We start from the raw sequence: 19,457 nt of genomic DNA on the forward strand, positions 1-19,457 counted from the left end.
GTAAACAGATCTCTAGAGATGGCTGCCAGGGGTGGTTTGACAGTTGATGAATCGGTCAGGGACATGGTATTACCATTTAAAACTACCGCAAGTAACAAACTGTTATTTTCTCCTTTTATAAGATGAGGGATAGAAAAGATGGCTCCACCATGGTACCATGATGGTTACATGAGTGGTCAAGAGGTGGAAAGGAGAATGCCAGACTAGTTGATGGAATGTCTCTTTGATGGAATGAGAATGGAGATTGAGTTAAGACTAAGGGGGTCATTACAACCTTGGCGGTCTTTTAACAAGACTGCCGTGTGGAAGACCGCCAGTAGTGGCGGTTTTCCGCTCGGCGTATTCTGACTGTTGGCTGCTCTCCGTCCTTTTTAGGATGGAGAGCCGCCAACAGCCATACTGGCGGGCGGCGGGGAAGTGGAGGTTGCTCCACCTCCACCGCCACGTCAGCAGAACACCGCCCCCCGAATCACGTCCTGTGATTCGGCGCAGCGGTGTTCTGTTGGCAGTGTGGTGTCGGCGGAGCAGCCCCCATGGCTCCCGTCCCCTCCCAGAGGATCGTCGGACCAGGGAAGTCGATCGTCCGTGAGGGGAGAAGGTTGGGGGGGGTTGTTGTGTGTTGTGTGGGTGCATGGGGGTGTGCGTCTGTGTATGTAGAGGGGGTGTGTGAGTGCATGGATGCTTGCGGGTGTGTTCTATCTATGGGAATGAGTGCGTGTATGTCTGTATGGATGTGTGCATGTATGTTTGAATGTGGGTGTGCGTGTCTGACTGTGTGTGTGGATGTAGGCATGTATGTTGGCGTGTGTGCGTGTGAGTGTGTAGGTGGTGCCTGCGTGCGTGTAGTGTGGGTATGGGTGAAGTGATGTTGGGGGTCGGGTGGGGAGGGGGGCCCTGCCACCTTTGGGGGGTGGCCGGGGTGGTGGGCGGTGTAGGGGAGGGAGTCGGGGTGGGGGGTGGATGTAGACCCCTATCAGTGCCAGGGAAGGAATTCCCTCGCACTGATAGTGCTTACCGCCATGGTTTTCATGGCAGTTCAGACCGCTGGAAAACCGTGTCGGTAAGCTGGGTCCAAATACCGCCCGGCGGTCGTCTCCGCCCTGGCGGGCAGAACGGAGAACTGGCGGATGACCATGGCGGTAACCGCCATGGTCATAATACGCTGGGGTAAGACCGCCAGCCTGTTGGCGGTCTTACCGACGGTTCTCCGCCATCCGCCAGGGTTGTAATGACCCCCTAAATCTGGGAGTATTCTGTTGGTTCTCAAAGTTTAATCGATCTTACAAGGTGAAGTGTTAATAGTTGAAAAATGAGTAAAAATGAAATGTAAGGGATGTTGCTTTGTATCCAAAGAGAGTTTCTTTTAATAAAGTACAAAGAGAGTGTTGATGATTGCAGTGGTTTGATGGTGATGACTGTTGAGGAATTGATGGTCATGAGTGGGCGTGTGGTAGAGGACCCAGGTCCTGCCTCAGGTGGTGGAAAATTGCTTAGGCAACTCTCTACAGGCAGAAGGAGAGAAGTAGGAGAATGTCATACACATACTCTTTGTTTATGCCAAAGAGCACCCACATGGTTGAATGACTTTGTGCTATGAATTACCTCATATTTAATGTTTTGGGTGGGGGGGGCGTGTCTAAATAGGAGCTTCGCTGCTCAGCTCTGAAGCCCGGGTCCATCAGCCAGCAATCCTGGCTGCCATCTCCTGACTGACATGTGGCACGCCTGCTTCTCCTCTGCTCCAGTCGCTGCCAAGAATCATGTCCGACTCAGTGCGGTTCCCGTCTGAGATTTAACTTTGCGGCTTCTCTTACCACCACAGCCTTAAAGGTTGGTATATCATCTACTACTGAGAGTCTTGTCGGAGCTGTGCCTGTCAGAGTAGAAGAATAATCTCAGATAGATGAGCTAATAGAGGTAGTCCAGGTTGGAAATCACCTTCGAATAGGAGATCACAATCTCATCATAGATCTTCTGTAATGTCCGGTTGATGCCCTGCTTTTAGAAGTTCCTTATATTTAGTCTACATCTGGAGGGATGGCTACTTCTTAGACTCTTAGATCATTGTGGAGTTTAAGGTGGAGAAGCAGTCAGTTGTGGGCTGCTCAGGGGTCTTACAGAAGCAGTAGGCAGAGTATATGATGTTGTTTTAGTTGGTGTACCTGAGAGAAATGAGCAGATGTGGATCTCGGGTGTCATTTGCGATGGACAGTATGTACAGGAATAATAGCCACAGTCAGATGTGTCCAGCACTCTTTTTCGTTGCAAGCTTCGAAGCCATTGGTGGTAAATGTTCAAGGTAGATTGTGACCTTGATGTGCAGCTAGGTCTAGAATCTGTGGTTGAATAAAGCTCTGATGGTAATGTCGACATGTCCCTTGACAGAGAACGCCGGGAGTCTTACGACGGGTGGCTTTGATAGACTTTGGACATCAACAGTGACTGATGTTGAAAGGTGATGTTACAACGGCATCTTCAATGGTGTACCCATTGACAATGAATATGCCAGTAGCTTTTCGGTTCTCAACGTTTTGCTTGTCGAACGGGAACGTTGCCTCTTCCTCTGATGGTGTTTCTTCCTGGATCTCCCTCTTTGGGAGTCCGGGAGCAGGAGGAAGGATTTGCTTTCCCATGGCCTCTTGTTGATCCAACTGATATTTCTTGCCGTCCTTCCGGAAAGCCATGCAGCCTGGTCTTCTCCCTGTCCTTGAGGGTCATTCTGGAGAATATTTGACAGTGGGTACAGGTCTCTGGATGATAGACTTCTGGAAAGAAAACAATGCAGTCAGAAGGGGGATCTGTCTAGGCGTTTTGTTCCCATCAGTAATGGCTTTTCACAAAAAGAGAAGACATTTTGACAGGAACATACTGCATTTTCTTAAACAAAAGTCTAATTGTTCTCTTAGCCTTGAAAGTCATCAAGTGAATACAAAAAAGAAAGGCTTTGGAAAGACTTTCCAATAATTTAGAGCCAAAAAGGCAAAGATCAGCACCCCAGGATCCTGTTTTCATGAGCCGGAAAAATGAACTGACCTAACAATCTGGCCCCGGATCCGTTGTCATGAGACACTATGCCCCTGGAGGTGGCTGGACCAGCAGAACAACTTGTTAGTATTCAACCACCTGGCAAGATCTGTGAATGCCAGTGGGGACAAACTATACAGGCGTCTTCTTGCGGACCACAAGTGGCATCTTCATCCTGTGGTGGCACAGGGCATTTTGAACAGAGAGAGCGCACTGGCTAGATCTATTCTCCACCTTTGAGAATACAGTGTCAATGATTTTGAGTATTGGAGCTTCCTCCAGGGCTTTCATTAGGAGACTCATTTGAGCTGGAATGGAAGGATGGACTACTGTAAGTATTTCTACTGCTACCTCTCCTGCCTTCATTTCTGAATTAGATCAAGACACACCGGACCCAAGTCATTCTTACTTCCCCAGACTTGGTCAGGAGAGTGTTGTAACCAGCCAGAGCTCCTGAGGATTTCTCCTCTGACTTCCATTTCAGGAGGGCCTCTGATCTAAGCAACAATACATCCAAGTCTCCACACCCTCAACGTCTATGCATGGCGCTTGATGGTGGCAGCTAAATGTTTTTACTTAGCAGCCAAGGAGGTCATCCTTACAGCTAGATGTTCTTCCGTTAACTCAATCTATGCTGACCACTGGAACAAATTTGTGGCATGGTGTAGTGTCTGAAACAGCAACTCCTTACAAGCCAACCTTTCTGATGTTCTTTTGTTTGTCCAACAAGATCTTGTGGTGGGCACAGTGCTAGGTTATTTGGCAGCCCCTATGTCCTCTGTGTTTATCTGACCAATCATCTTTAAGGCTGTAGTTGTGATGTAGTTTACAAAAGCTTTGACCCCTTCCCCAATGGGATAAGAACTTGGTCTAAACTTTTCCCAATATGCATGCCCTTTGATCCTATGTACAGCAGTTCTTTAAGGCTTTTGACACTAAATATCTTCTTCCTCTTAGCAATCACGACTGCACTGTCTCATAAGTGAACTCAAGGTGCCCTTGGTGAAACCGCCCAACACACATCCTCGCTGGACCAATTGGCACTGTGGTCCCGGTGGCCCTCTTACCAAAGGTCTTGACTCCCTTCCACTTTGGCCACTGCCTTTCACCCCACCACACCCGTTGAAAGAGGAACAGGGACTCGGTGCTCTTGGGCAAAGAAAGGCTAGGCAGTGCAAAACAGCACCTTGTCAAGGTGGATACTTTTCTCAATCAAAAGCTGCCTTGCATTGACCAGGAAGCAGCCCCCACTAGGCCTGCTGGCCTATTCTAGTCAGGCTGTCACATGCGCATTGGTTCATACATTAGCTAAATTACAGTCTTGACTGTCTGGTCAAATGAGAATGTCACTTTGCCCATTCAGTTCTGCAGGACCTATTGGTCTATATCTACTCCCCAGAATCCCCAACCTTTTGGGAGTTATTGCTATGGTGTTTAGTCTAAATTTGAGGAATCTGTGGTTATAGTTATCCATCAGAGGAAGTTACTTACCTTTGGTAGTGCTGTTTCTGGGAGATACGGTATCTAGCTGCACATTCCTGTCCATCGCCCTGCCTCCTTGTTCTGTGGTGTGGCCTCCTTAACGTTTAAGAAGCTTCCAAGCTTGAAGATTAGCATAGTGACTCAGACAAATTGTTCTACATTCCGTAGGGTACGGGAGGCAAAACAAAAAAAGTATCTAACATTGGTGCGCATGGGTGGTGCTTGAATACAGCTCTACAATGTCACTTGTAGGCGGATCTTAGTCACTGCAGAGCCATGTGGCACCACCTTGCAGTGGGCATTACAGTAGGACCCTCTGGTTCCGGTCTGGTGGCTGGGACTATTCTAAGGGTAAGTAACTTTGTTCTTTATTGAGCTGTCATTCCTATAAAGTGCATAGCAATATTATATGTATTTTGGTTTACATAAAACAAATAATCTTGTTAATAATATGAATAACAGTATTCGTTAAAGCATAGTTTTGGTGAAAATAAAACATGCCCAACTCCCCTTGATAAGGTCAACCCAGTTAGCATGAAATGAACTTTCTTTAGACTATACTTTCACTTCAGAGTTTTTTTTTGTCTGGGTTACCTCCTCTTCACGGTGCAACGATTCAAGGTAGGGTACAAAATTACAGATAAGTGTCAGATCTTATGTTGTTTGAACTTTTAATAAAATAGTATTATAATTTAAAGGGTTTCGTTTGCAGAATCTCTTCTCAGTTAATATTACTGGGTCAATGTATTGTTTTTTTCAGAAAAGGAATTTTTGATGAATACAGTCAAATTACCAGCCTTGTATCGGAGGAGATTGTCAATGTACACAAAGAAATTCAGACCTGTGTTGATCAGATAGACCCTAGCACAGAATTCAATAGTTTCACAGATGTTCACAGGTAAAGTGCGATTTGTTTGGTTCACTACTGTCCCTGTTTGACTGTCTTCATCATTCTGTGTTTAATTCACACATTAAAAGAATGTAAGTGAGCTATATACATCTAGTTGTTGAGTCTGTCAATGTGGAGCCCTTGCTGTATATGCAGTTTTGGATTTCATGAGTTACCTCTGTACCTATTTAATTTGTGTTGTTTGTGTAGTGCAATACTACAAGATATATCACTTTGAGATGCTTTGCAAGCTGTTCGTGATAAACAAAGTTCCTTAGGCTCTTGAAGAGCCACTTGTTGCAGACAAAGCAGTCTGTATGGTCATTTGAGCTATGGGTTTTAGCATGAAGTTATAGGTGGTGTGATCTGGTGTGTAGTGGTAACATACTCTACAGTACTGTTCATATTTGAAAAAAATCCCAATTCGCCTCAAAGAAAACACTGTCCCTTTTGTGACAATGAGCAGGGCCAAGGTTGTAAAATGCAATTCCCAATTTGGAGATTATAAATTGTATTGGGCTGAAAAGATAAGGCCCAGTTGGCCAGGTGCTTCTGCACAAGTCCTAGATATTAGATTTGAGTATAGCCATTATTGTAAAGGTTTGATTGGTGTGAAGGAATCCTTAGAAATGACAACTCCTTTTATGTATTTATTTATTTTACACTTTTATATACCACTTTAACAGTAATATTGGATTTGCCACTCTTTCCGTGATTTCCTTTTCCACTTGCAACAGTGGATGGCCTACAGCTGTCTGCATAAATGAAATGGAGATTTTGCTCCTTGGCACTGGTAATCCTCAGGCAATTAACTTGAGCTCAACCCATGCCTTGGGTGCTACCCCTGTAACCTCGAGCTTGGTGAGAAATCTCAGTGCCATCTTCACCTCAGAACATTTATGACTACACAAGTGAATAATGTGACTAATAACATTTTCTTTCTTCTCTCCATGGTCTCCATTAGACAGTTTCCCTATTTCATACTTGCAGTTGAATCAACCTTGTTTGGGTAGTGCAGTGGCCCTTTTCTGTATTGTTTACTGCAGCCACATCTAGCTAGTCCTCTTTATAACTCATTCAACAAACTCCAAAGATCACGTACATTTGCTGACTGACTCTTTTTCAATGTGAAAGATCTGATCATGTAACATAGCCTTGAAATCTTGCCTTTGCTTACCAATTTAAAAGAAAGGATTGAATTCAAAATTCTTTGCCTGGTCAACAGAGACTTGATTGACTCTGCTTTGAAGTATCTTTACAAATGGTTACCATCCTATTCATACTTTGAAGGTCCATTTCCCATTGCGGTCTCAGACTTAGCCCTTTGTGATACAACAGTGTAGGGAAGGTCTGTAAAGTCATAAAGTTATTCCCTGTGGTGATCGCTCTCTTTGCCCAATCTCCTATTGTCAAACCTCAAACAATCTGGAAAACCTGTACCACAGTGAATATAATGACTGTTTCCTCTTTGCACCTCCAGCTCTGTACAAAAGAAATAAAATACGATGATTATAATGTATGAGCTGTGTTCGCAAGATAGACCCCTTAATGCCTGATGTTGGGTTCTTTATGCTGGATTTTGGAATCTTTGTAAATGGCCAGTTTTGAATAGAACTCATCCGCTAACATCAATATGAGGCCTCATTACTTTGAGCAAATAGTTTCACAATAATAGCGTAAAATTAGATTGGTAGATTGGTAGTTGGTTAGCTCATAACACAACCAATCATTCATTCATTAGCTTTATTTCGGTAAATATAAATACCATAAAAGCGCATCACACAAAAAAGAAACGGCAAGCTACATAATAAACAATTTAAGTCATAAAAGATTGAAAAGGAGAAGGAAAAGAAAAGAGAAATATTTACACATAAGCAGTTCCCTCATGGAAAATCGCACCTTATAGTTGTGTAAAAACGCATTATAGGTAAAAGAATAAAATACAAGCCTGGCAAACCATATCAGATAAAAAAGACATTTCGATTTAAAAAATATCTAAGAAAGATAAAAACAGCAGGTAGGGGATGCATCTGAAGCAATAAAAGTGATATGTGCATGCAATGATAAGTCCATCAATTGTTGTTTACCACATTCATTGTTAAATTTCCCTCTGCTTTTTTAAGCGTGTTCAATCTGATACGCCAGATTGAGTCTAAATATTTTGTCAAACAACAAACCACTAAAACCGATGAATCAGATTTAAAAATTCTCAAAGCTAGCAAGCAGTTTTTAAAACCCTTACTTCTGCACAGAGGAATGATCCAACGGGCTCTTTGTTTGGAGTATGCGGGGCATTGGAAGAGAATATGAGTTACTGATTCTTCTCTAGCACAGCCCATCGGACACATCTTAGAAGAACAACTAAAATTAGGCCATTTATAAGTGAGGGAACGCAAAGGAAGAGAGCCCACCCTGAATCTAATGTATAATGAACGAGCAAACGGGGAAGATACTATATCCATATATTGTGCAAATTCATAATGACATTTAAAATATAAAAAGTTTCCCGTCATGGATGATGACGAGACAGCGGACAGTTGGGAAAGTTGAACATGGAGCCAGAAAGCATCCTTTAGAGTCTGGGTTGCATTCTTAGGAATAGATAATGGTTCCTTCCAATAGGACCCCAAACCAAGAAGCGAGAGGGTCCTTTCTACATATGCACACCACTTGATTTTGGAGCTAGTGTTGTTGGCCATCAAGTTAGCTAGCGCACATCTATAATGGACAAGAGAATCTGATGACCATAGGCGAATCCAGTACAACAGGGGCTTGAGTGCAACAATCTGGCTGATAGAAGGGAGATTTAGGTCCATGCGTATTGGGAGCATTGGGGTACTGGAAGGAACTCTTAGCAATGACCTTAAGAAAGAGTTCTCCACTTTTATCAAATCATCCAGGCAACAGTGGCCCCACAGTTCAGCTCCATAGATTGCTCCCCCTCTTGCTTGTAGTTTGTAAATTTCTACTGCGGGCGTCATGGCAAAGCTAGGAGATCTAGCTGCAAATCTTGCAATGCCACTCGCTCGCTGTTGCAATCGTAAAGTTGCCTTCTGGATGTGGCGCTGCCACTTGTGCGAGTCTTCTAGTTTCAGGCCTAAATAATCAAAATCGCTGACTCTTTCCAGCGCGGCACCCTCTAAATAGATAGGTCGTCTCATTCTGCCTTTCCTATCGCCAAACACCATGCACTTGGTTTTTAATCGGTTGATTTCGAGCCCATAATCATTGCAATAGTCAATGAATCTTGAAAGCAGGGTTGATAGGCCTGTGGCTGTTTGAGAAACCAGCAGGGTGTCATCGGCAAAAAGAAGGCAGGGGATCTTCTGCCCTCCTATTTTAGGCGAGTCGTTAGAGCACTCCATAAGATAAGGGATGCATGCGTTTATGAAGAGAAGGAATAAGGTAGGGGCAAGAACACAACCTTGTCTTACACCTCGGGCAGTAAGGAATTTTTCTGTTAATTCACCTTGTGGGCCCCATCTAATTCTGCCATAGTTGCCAGTGTAAAGATCCCTGATAATATTTAAAATAGAACACGGGACTCCTATTTTAGACAGAACTTCCCACAGTTTGTGGCGGGGTACTAGATCAAAGGCCGATTTTAGATCTACAAATGCTACATATAGATGGCCTAAGTCAACATCGACAACTTTCCATTTAATAGAAGTAAAACGAAATATCTGATCTAATGTGCTAGTTTTTTCTCTGAAGCCCGCTTGTAGATGATTTAAGATTTGATTTTCAACTAGCCACTTGTTCAGCCTGCTCAACAACTGGTAACAGAAAATTTTTTGAAGGTTGTCGAGGAGGCTGATGGGTCTATAATTACCCGGGTTGTTCCTCTCTCCTTTCTTATGGATGGGCAACCAATCATATCTTATCTTTAGACCTGCCTGCACCATGAACCCTCTGTGGCATGATATATAAATCTTGACCCTTAATTTCTCAAAACTACTGAACGCGTTTAAACCAAATCACTAAAAGCATGCTTCTGTGACCAAGATCTAGCTTTCTCCCAAATTTGGTGCAATCCCTTTTCTGTTTTTGTGATATCACTCTTCAATTTGTCTTTGGAAAATTGCATGAGTAAAACACATTTAAACCCCCTCTCCCTTTTTCTCAGCCTCCCTTGACGGATCAACCCAAAACCTTCCAGGAAGAAGCTGAGATGGATGAACCTTTCGTTTTGGAAAATTTCATGGCGGTTCATCAAACTGTACCAAACTTATATGCAACACAAAAAATATTTTTCTGATGGAAACATGGCCCTAATTATAACTACCAAGTAGTGAACGTGACTGGGTAATATAATTAGTCAACATACAGCACCTCACTACTCTTATTTCTTTGTCTATAAATTTGCCTGGCTAGAGCTTTTTTCACAAGAGCTAACACTAATTGGTGGAGTGGGAGCCTTTGCCCAGACCTCATTTGATGGAAACAGTGGGCATCACTGCTTAGACCGCCTTTGGGTTTGGATGGGTGCTGCATTGTGCAACATCTAATGCTAGGTCCGGATGTGTGAAAGTTGTTTTTCTTTGAAGAAGTCTTTTGAATCACAAGGTAGAGTAACTCCTCTTTTTGGTGATCATGCGCATGGGCATTGACTCCATTATTACATTGCTTTTTTCCGCCGTCTGGTTCGGATGTGTGTGGCTTTGCTCCTTTTCGACTGCATCATGGTTCGCCTTTTGGTTTGCGTAACACATTTCCTTTGTTGGCATTGTTTCCATCGCGTTTCCCATCTGTGTATCGACTTGTGTACATCACTCATTGGCCCACTTCGCTTCAACCGTGCCCCTGCATGGGCTTGCCCTTCGGGCCCTCCTTTGGACTCCATCGCATTCTTCTTAAAATGCCTGGCTGTTACCGGAACGGACGCCCTTCTTGCCACGCGAAGTATCCCTGCACAGACCAACGTTTAGTCTGTAACCTGTGTTTGTCACAGGGAAGCGGATTGTGACCTTTGGAAGTCCTTCTGTTTGAAGAAAACTCTTAGGGACCGTCGAGAGTGTGACCTGGAAACGTCACGTAGAACCATCAACTACATTCCAGACATCTTTGGTCAGAAATACGCCAAAGAAGAGAAAAGCCACTCTCAGCCATCGGCTGCAGAAGAAGAGCAGCCAACGAGTGCAGTTCCATCTCCGACTTCGAGGTAGATTTGGAAATAGACGTTGCAACAGCTCAGCAACCCATGAGTAAGGTATCCCCTATGCCCTACATCGTTTGCTCCCCTCAAACAGACTCTCTGATTCCTATGGATCCACAATCAGAAGCCCCAGATCTACCGGTGCCTTCTGGCCATGGTTGGCGCTGAGCAGCTGGTTTGGATGTCCCGCCTTCCGGCTCATCGCCGAAACTCCAGTCGGAGCCAGAGCCATTGGCAGCGAACACTGTGGCCCTGGAATGCCAGCCGACGCCTTCTCAACCATCTGGTCCCTCCTCGTGTGGAGCAACACCCACCCCCAAACAATGACTACCTCTCCTGCACCCGATTATATAACACCTGTTGGAGGCTGGTCACAGCATTTTCTACACACATGGCAAGCAGTTTCATCAGACTAGTGGGTGTTAGCCATTATCCAGCATGGCTATTGCTGGAGCTCACTTCCACACCACCAAACATTCCACCTCACGCTCACTCGGACATCAAACATTACTCAAACAGGAAGTGCAAGCTCTTCTTGTCAAAGGAGCTGTAGAACTTGTCCCTTTTCAACTCCAGGGCTCAGGTGTTTAGTCTCTGTACTTCCTAATACTCACTAAAGACCAATCCTTACGTCCAATCCTAGATCTCAGGCCACTGAATGAGTGCATCCTATCGGAGCACTTCCCACATGGTCACTGTTAGACCTGTCAGCTCTTGGAGGGGTTCCCCCTGTTTTATTTGGCTTCTGAGCACCTGTTTGTTTTTTTGTGCTTTTTATCTTGTGCTGAATTTCGTTTTCGCTGTCTTTAGGACTCTGGACACTTTACCACTGATGACCAGTGCAACAGTGCAAGTGCTCTCTGTCTAAATTGGATTGGTGATTGTTTTTTACATGATTGGCATGTTTGATTTACTAGTAAACTACTACCATAGTGCATTGTGTGTGCCCAGGGCCTGTAAATCAAATGCTACTAGTGGGCCTGCAGCACTGATTCTGCCACCCACATGAGTAGCCTTGTAAACATGCCTCAGACCTGCCACTGCAGTGTCTGTGTGTGCAGTTTTGAGTTGCAATTTCGACCTGGTGTGTGTACCCACTTGCAGTGCCGAAACCTTCCCATTTTCTATATTTAAGCCACCCCTAATGTAGGTCCAAGGCATCCCTATGGATAGGGTGCAGTGTATTTAAAAGGTATGACATGCAATGCTGTGTTTTACATGTCCTAACAGTGAATTACTACTAAATTAGTTTTTTACTTTTGCAAGGCATATCTGTCCCATAGGTTAATGGGGATTGCCTTGAAATATGCAGTTTCCTATTGGGAGCAGTTAGAGATGCGGAGTTTGAGGTCTCTAGACTCACAATTTAAAAGTATATCTTTTGGCAAAGTTGTTTTTTTGATTGTAAGTTTGAAAATGGCACTTTTAGCAATTGGGCATTTTCTTGCTTATCCATTCTGTGCCCCTGCTTGGCTGCTGAATACACATCTGGGTCAGACTGACAGTTGGGCTATTTGTGAATTCACTCCTCTAGACAGTCGCACACAGAGAGCTGAGGTGTGTCCTGCATATCCTGATGGGTCTTCCTGGGCTAGAGTGGAGGGAGGAGCTGACACATGAACTTGAATAGGCTTGTGCCTGTCCAGACACATATCAGTCTCTAGCACCCAGCCCCCTAGAGCAGAGGTCTTCAAACTGGGGGGCATCAAGGGATTCCAGGGGGAGGAGCGCCAGATTCTGGCCAAAAAAACATTGTACAGATAACAGGGCTTTATTTTAAGCAGAAGAATGCTATTGCATTTTTAAAAAGGTAACAGTACTTAACTGTAATGTTTAAATAGGTCTAGAAATATTTAAACATTGCATCTTTATAAAATAATTGTGAAAAATTCTGAGGGGGGGGCAGTGATTTTTTATTTTTTAACTGGGTGTCGCGGCATTAAAAAGTTTGGAGACCACTGCCCTAGAATGTTTCTGGGGCCTGGACAGGGAGAGGCAGGATCTTGTGCACTACAAAGACTTTCCTTCAAAGTTTGCCTACTTCAAAGGCCGAAATGAGTATAAGTATTGGAAAGCTGACCCCACAACTTCAGAAAATTTCTGGGCTGAGGGCATACTGCCAGGAAAAAGAGCTGTATGGTGTAGGAGGAACTGCCACTCTGTCTGTTGCTTTGCTCTGCTGGCCTGCTGCTTCTGTCCTGGGAGTGAAAGAACTGGACTTGGCTTCCTATATCCTGCTTTCCAAGGTTTTCCAAGGGCTTGAACTGAGCTTGCCTCCTATTGTGAAGTTTCAGGGACATCAAAGACTTTATCTGCCAGTGCCTGAGCTCTTCTACTGAGAGCTCCTCCAGTCCCTGGGCCCTTGAAAGTGGAACCTGCTGACCTGCAGTAAAATCCACGATCCGAGGCCATTGCAGCAGAAAAATTGATGCAGTGCCTGCACCGCAACAGAAAAATCGATGCAACGCCTGTCTCGCGGCTGCGAAATCAACACATAGCCTGATTCAGCGCAGATCCCTTGTTGCTGTGCGTCTGGATTTTCCACACATGGTTCCTGAGTGTGATTTTCTTCATCGACTCGGCACCGCAGGAAGGAATCGACAAATCTGTTTTGGTTTACTCAGATAAATTGTGGCTATTTTTCTAAACTGGTGTTTAGTACTTTTGAGGGGGGGAGAGTGTGTGTGTGTGTGTGTGTGTGTCTGTCTGTCTGTGTGTGTGTGTGTATACACACAAACATAGCCTCTGAGATAAGCCTGATTATGTGTAGACAGAGTGTAAACTACCTACCAACTAGAGACCCCACTTCTAACAGTCACATTAAAAGACGTAATCCCACTTCTCCAACAGGATGATTTTATGGCTATACTAGACCTTAAGGATGCCTATTTTCACATACCAATACACCCAGCTCATTGCAAATATTTGAGGTTAGTGGTGGGTGTCAAACATTACCAGTTCTTTCTCAGGGTGGCTACTACACCCAGAGTATTCACCAAGTGTCTAGCGGTGGTAGCGGCCCATCTATGCAGACAGGAAGTTCACGTATTTCCATATCTGGGCAATTGGCTTATCAAAGCCAACATTGACTAACTGTGTCAACAACACACGCAAGTAAAATAGATCTGCTCTACAACTTGGGGCTCACCATCAACATTACCAAGTCTCACCTAAACCCCCTACAGGTCCAGCCATATCTAGGGGCTATTCTTAACACACGGCTAGGATTACTGTATCCCAATTCTGCAAGAATCCAGAATTTTCATACACTATTACCTCAATTTGAGACAAATCAACAACTCACAGGACAGTCAAGCGCCTCTTAGGGATGATGGCCTCCTGCATTTCAATATTACCCCATGTCTTGCTACACATGCCTTCATTACAGGGATGTTGAGCTCCACTGTGGTCTCAGTCCCAGGGTCAGTTAGAGGATTAGTCCTGATAGACCTCCAAACTTATCACTCTCTGCAGTGGTGGAACACCAGCAACCTGCTAAAAGGTGACAGCTTTTCTCAACCCTGTTCCTCACATCACTGTCACCACGAACGCATCTCTCATGGGATGAGGTGCACATTTGAAGGCTCTCACAGTACATGGTCTCTAAGACGCCAAGCATTGGGTTCTCCACATCATCTACCTAGAGCTTCAAGCTGTTGACCTAGCATTGAACGCATTTTTACCTTTCCTCATTCAAAAGGTTGTCCTAGTCCGGACAAACAATATGACAGCCATGCACTGTCTACAAAAGCGGGTGGGGAGACAAGGTCTCCACAATTATCTTGTCTATCACAGACCATTTGGAGATGGACTGTACATCACAGCATTCACCTGTTAGCGTAATACTTCACAGGCATAGACAGCAGTTTTGCAGATCTCAGCAGGATGCAGCAACAGGTAGACGAGTGGGAACTCCACCCACAAGTCCTCCTCCCATACTTCCAAAGATGGGGGGTTTCCTCGAATACACCTTTTTGCACCTGCAGAAAACACAAAGTGCCCACATTTTGCCTCCAGATTCTCTCACCCACTATCTAAGGGCAAAGTACTATGGATGAGTTGGTCAGGGATATTTTTCTATGCTTTTCCTCCTCTCCTTCTTTTCTGGTTTGGAAGCTCAGGCAAATATCTTGCGTGATGATGATAGTTTCTCCCACTTGGCCCGGTCAGCCCTGGTTCACAACCTTACTGAACCTCTCTGTAGTTCCACACAAGAAGCTCCCCAACAGGCTAGACCTCACTCAGAACCATGGACAAATCAGACACCCAGATCCCAAAGTTCTCAACTTGGCGATCTGGCTTCTGAGGTCATAGTTTGGTTACCTCAGTCTACCACCTGAGTGTATGACCATTCTTAAAGAAGTCCGAAAGCCTACCAACTGAGCGTGTTGTGCAGCAAAATGGAAAAGGTTTGTCTATTATTTTCATTCAAAACCTATTGATCTTTTCAGAGCCAATGTATAAGACATTGGCTGCTACTTGCTTCATTTACAAAAATCTGGCCTATCATTCATGTCCATAAAAGTACATCTCTCTGTAGTGGCTGCCTGTTTACACAATAGCCAACACATCTCTTTATTCAAAATACTAGTCAGTAAAGCCTTCATGGAGGGGCTCGAGTTATTCCACCATGGGTTGCACCTGCACCATCATGGAACATTAACATTGTTCTTACACAACTTAAGGGCCCTCCATGTGAGCCTTGGTATGCCTCACGTTTTAACCTTGGAAGAACCTTTCTTCCAACTCCATAGTGACTGGGTGATTCTCCACACCAACTCCATATTGCTCCTTAAAGCTGTCTCTCATTTTCACCTTAACCAATCAAGTTGCCCGTTTTTCCCCTCAACCAGATTCAGTTGTGGAGAGGGCTCTTAACACATTCGATGTTAAAAGGGCCCTTATGGCCCACGTTGATGGAACTAAAGTTTTCATGAAAACTTAACAGCTATTTGTTGTTTTTTCCCCACCCCATAAAGGAAAGACTATATCCAAATCAGATATAACCAGATGGATAGTTAAGTTCATTTAAACATGTTATGCTAAGGCCAAAATAACTCTACCCCGCCTCCTAGAGCACACTCTGTTAGAAAGAAAGGAGCTTCCATGGCTTTTCTAGGAAATATTCCAATCGCTGACATATGCATAAGAGCTGCATGGCCTACACCATACACCTTCACAAAATGTTATTGTGTGGATGTTCTAGTATGCCACCAACCCAGTGTAGGTCAGGTGCTGCTACATACCCTTTTCAGATCACTGCGACACCCACAGGTAAGCCTGTGGGTGCCGCAGTGATCCTCCGAGCAGGACTGCTCTACAGTCTATGCAAAGCGTGTGTATCTACAGCAGAAAATGCCTCGAGCGGAATATGTTACCCTGTAAGCATCTGTTCGTGGCATCTAGTGCTGTAGCTGCACACGTGCCCACCCTTTTCCTCGAACTCCTGTGGCCATCGCAGTTTTTTTTACCTTATTCACATGGACATCTCATTACTTACACTTACTCAACATTCCATTCTCACCTACCTACGGGAAAACAATCTAACAGTGGAGTCAATGCCCATGTGCATTATCACCAAGAGGAGGAGTCATTTTACCTTGTGCCTCGAAAGATTTCTTCAAAGAAAACAACTTGCACACATTCAGACCCAACACAAGATGGCAGAAGTATACAAAGCATGTGAATCTACCGCACTACATGCCATGAACAGGTGCCTACAGGGTGTAAGTAGTATAGTCTTTCCTCCTAAAACAACAGGCTTCAAGCCTTTCTTTGATTGCATATGTAATACATGGACCCGTACCATGTTTGTCTCTGGTATTTGGGCTCAGGAAATGACTTGAAGTCATGCAGCAAGTGCGCCGTTTTTTACCCAAAGGCGATACGTGACTAGCAAGTGAAGCTTATATTGCAGAGCATAAGAAGTTTAGACTTTCACGCAAGTCCTGCTCTTGTTCCAGTTGAGGGTGTTTTTGGTCTTGCTCATGGGGTCGTTCTTGCGAGAGGTTATCTTGTGTTCAAAGTGCTCTGGTAAGTCAAAATCGAAGTCTAAATGCAAACATTAAAAAGGGAACAGAAACCCAACCCCATCCTGCCACTCTGTGTCCATGGTGAAGGCCTAAGGGTCTTACTATTTTAGTCAGTCTTCCTCAGGGTTTTAGAGCGCAGAGCCATTTCCCCAGCTGGCCCAAATTTGCAGGGCCTTTGGTGATTCCCCAGCAAATTGAGGCTCATGCTGCAGTTCTGCAGCACTTTTCTGGGTCCCTCTGGCATGCTTTTAGGCCCTAAAGAATCAACAGGAGCCTCAAATCAGGTTACTGCTGGCAGGCCTTTTTCTGGCACCTACTTGCACCTTCTTTGAACCTGTTCCGGGTCTGATACGGACTTTGGTACAAATGCTTACTCTGGCACCTGGACCTGCATCAGTCTGCTTTAGTCAAATCCGATGTCAATGGCACATGAAGAGGATCATATTCTGATCCTTATGTCTGACCCCGAACCGACATGAGTCCAGTGTCAACCAATGTCATGCTACGAAATTACTAAAGCATAACCAGTCATCCTGATTCTGCACCATGCATCTACCAGGGCGTTGGTGTTAACAGAAACGCCTTTATATTTTTGGCTCAGACTGAAAAAAGTACACCACCAGAGGGCGATGATGATTGTTGGGTAAGGGATGCTGATCTTATGGTGATTTTTCCCGTCATTATGATGATGACAGTTTTTATATGAATTTACAAGATGCTAGTGGGATTAATACTTTACCCTGATACAGTGTTGGATTTACCACTTGAACCACCGACTGAAGAGATTGTGTAATTTATTAATAGTTTGACAGGCAGCTGTCCTCTGCTGAGAACAAGACTTAATACTTTACAGAAATTCTTGAGCCTGGGATGCACCGTCTGAGTCTTTGCTCCCCTTTTATGAGGCAATCACTGATATTTAGATGGGCACTTGGTCAAAGCCCTGTTCCTGCCTGCCAGTGAATAGACAGGTGGCTAGGTTTAACAGACTGGTGCCTGCTGAACCTGATTTTGTCACTAAATATTCTACTTAATAGAGCCTGGTGGTTTAGGTTCAAACAGTAAGGTTAACATAATTCTTTTCCCACGACTAATCCGAGTAGAATAACAAGAGGATTGAGACATTTGTAAAACAAATGTTCTCTGCAGCAAGCCTTGTATGCATGTCCTCTGGGACATGGTCAGCGAGATCTTTCTGGCGGTCTCAGAAAACCTTTGACCATTCTCTAGCTGAAGCAATTATTGATGTACAGGACACGGTCAAGAATGTGACTCGTGCTGGCCTCAATGCTATGGGCTGCCTGGGGAGATCAGTTAGCATTAGAGTTGTACTCCACTATCGTGCATGGATGCGTCGCATGAGGCTTTCTAGAAATGTGCAAGCCTCTTCTCATGAATATGCCCTTTGATGGGTCAAACCTTAATGGAGAAAAAGCAGGTTCTGCCATAGAAACTTTTAAGGACAACAGAGGAACGACACACTCCCTGTGACAATTGATTGTTGGCAAGCAGTTCCTGAATCAGTTTAGGACATTCAGAGGCTACTCCAAGGGAATGGCATACAGACAGAGTTAATCGTCCATCCACTGTAACAGTGACTTCAGCCCTATAGAGGCTGACGGCAGGGGTCTGGCAGGCAGTTTGCTGGCCACCAGTGACACCAGTCCTCCCAGTTCCCTTCCACTGCAGCAACAGCATGCAAGTCACTTTCGTTTGCCCTTTGCAGCACTCACCCATCCTGTGGGAGGCAGTGTCCACTATTTTCTTCCAAGATACCAGTCCATCACGTCCAACAGGTGGCTGAAACATATCCTACCTTTTCTGTTTGTCTGATACATCTTCTTTCCACATCTGATTGGCGTTCAGAGAACCATCTCTCCATTATGCTGCAGGAGTTGTGAGTGTTGCTCGTCAAAGGTGCTATGCAGGAGGTTCTGGACTCTCAAAGACAAGAGAGTTGTTACTCTTGCTGTTTTCTTTTGCCACAAAAGGACGCAACCTCTGGCTTATAATGGACCGTTGACCTCTGAATGCCTTCCTGCGGAAGGCCAAAGTAAAAGTGATCTTGGCCACTCTGGACCTAGGAGTCTGGATGGTGTCACTAGACCTGCATTACTTGTATTTTTATGTACCTGTTCTGCAGTCTCACAGGCATTGCCTACGATTCAGTGCCGTCATGAGCATTTCCAGTATGCAGTGCTCCCCTTTGGCCTCATTAGTGCCCTCTGGTGTTCACAAATGTGATGGCAGATGTTGCAGCACACCTTTAGAACTTGGAAATTTCATTTTTTTCTAACTGACTGTTGAAGGTGGACTTGCTACAGTCAGTTGTAGACCACCTTCAGACAACAGTGACCCTCTTGACATTGTTGGGCTTTCGCATTCAATGAATGGAATTCACATGTGACTCCTTTGCAGAGGCTGCCATTCTTTTTGGCTATCCTAAGGACAGTTTAATTCAATGCCTTTTTTCTGCCACAGTAAGTCCAGGACATTCAGGCTGCGATCCTGATGTTTCAGTGTTGGTTTTCGTGACAGCAGTTATGAGACTTCTTGGCCTCTTAGCCTCTCGCACCTCCCAGGTTGATTACACCAGGTTACACATGCAGGTTCTGCATTGGAACTTGAAGTTCAAGGGAGCCCAGCACCAAAGAAATCTGATTAATGCTATCCAGATTTTGGAAGAGACAGCTCACAATCTGCAGAGGTGGCTGCTTGAATGCAATTGGTCCAGTGGCTGGCCCCTCTGCTTTCAGCATCCAGAGCTGAAAGTGGTGATGTATGCGTTGCTCCTAGGTTGTGGGGAGATCTGCGGAAGGGGTGATCAGGAGACTGACCTCTGGCAGAAGCTCTGCACCCTGTCACTCTACTGGAG

At 44.7% G+C, this 19,457-nt stretch overlaps 1 protein-coding gene across 1 annotated transcript in view; it reads left to right on the forward strand.

Annotated features, from left to right (window-relative positions):
• FER (FER tyrosine kinase) overlaps window positions 1–19,457 on the forward strand; it is a 772,263-nt gene that overhangs the window by 140,149 nt on the left and 612,657 nt on the right. Inside the window, exon 6 of the mRNA XM_069226363.1 lies at window positions 5,267–5,404. Coding sequence (XP_069082464.1) covers window positions 5,267–5,404 — 138 coding nt within the window. The remainder of the gene's footprint in view (window positions 1–5,266; window positions 5,405–19,457) is intronic.

Source organism: Pleurodeles waltl, chromosome 1_1, assembly GCF_031143425.1.
Source record: "Pleurodeles waltl isolate 20211129_DDA chromosome 1_1, aPleWal1.hap1.20221129, whole genome shotgun sequence".
Classification (NCBI taxonomy): domain Eukaryota; kingdom Metazoa; phylum Chordata; class Amphibia; order Caudata; family Salamandridae; genus Pleurodeles; species Pleurodeles waltl.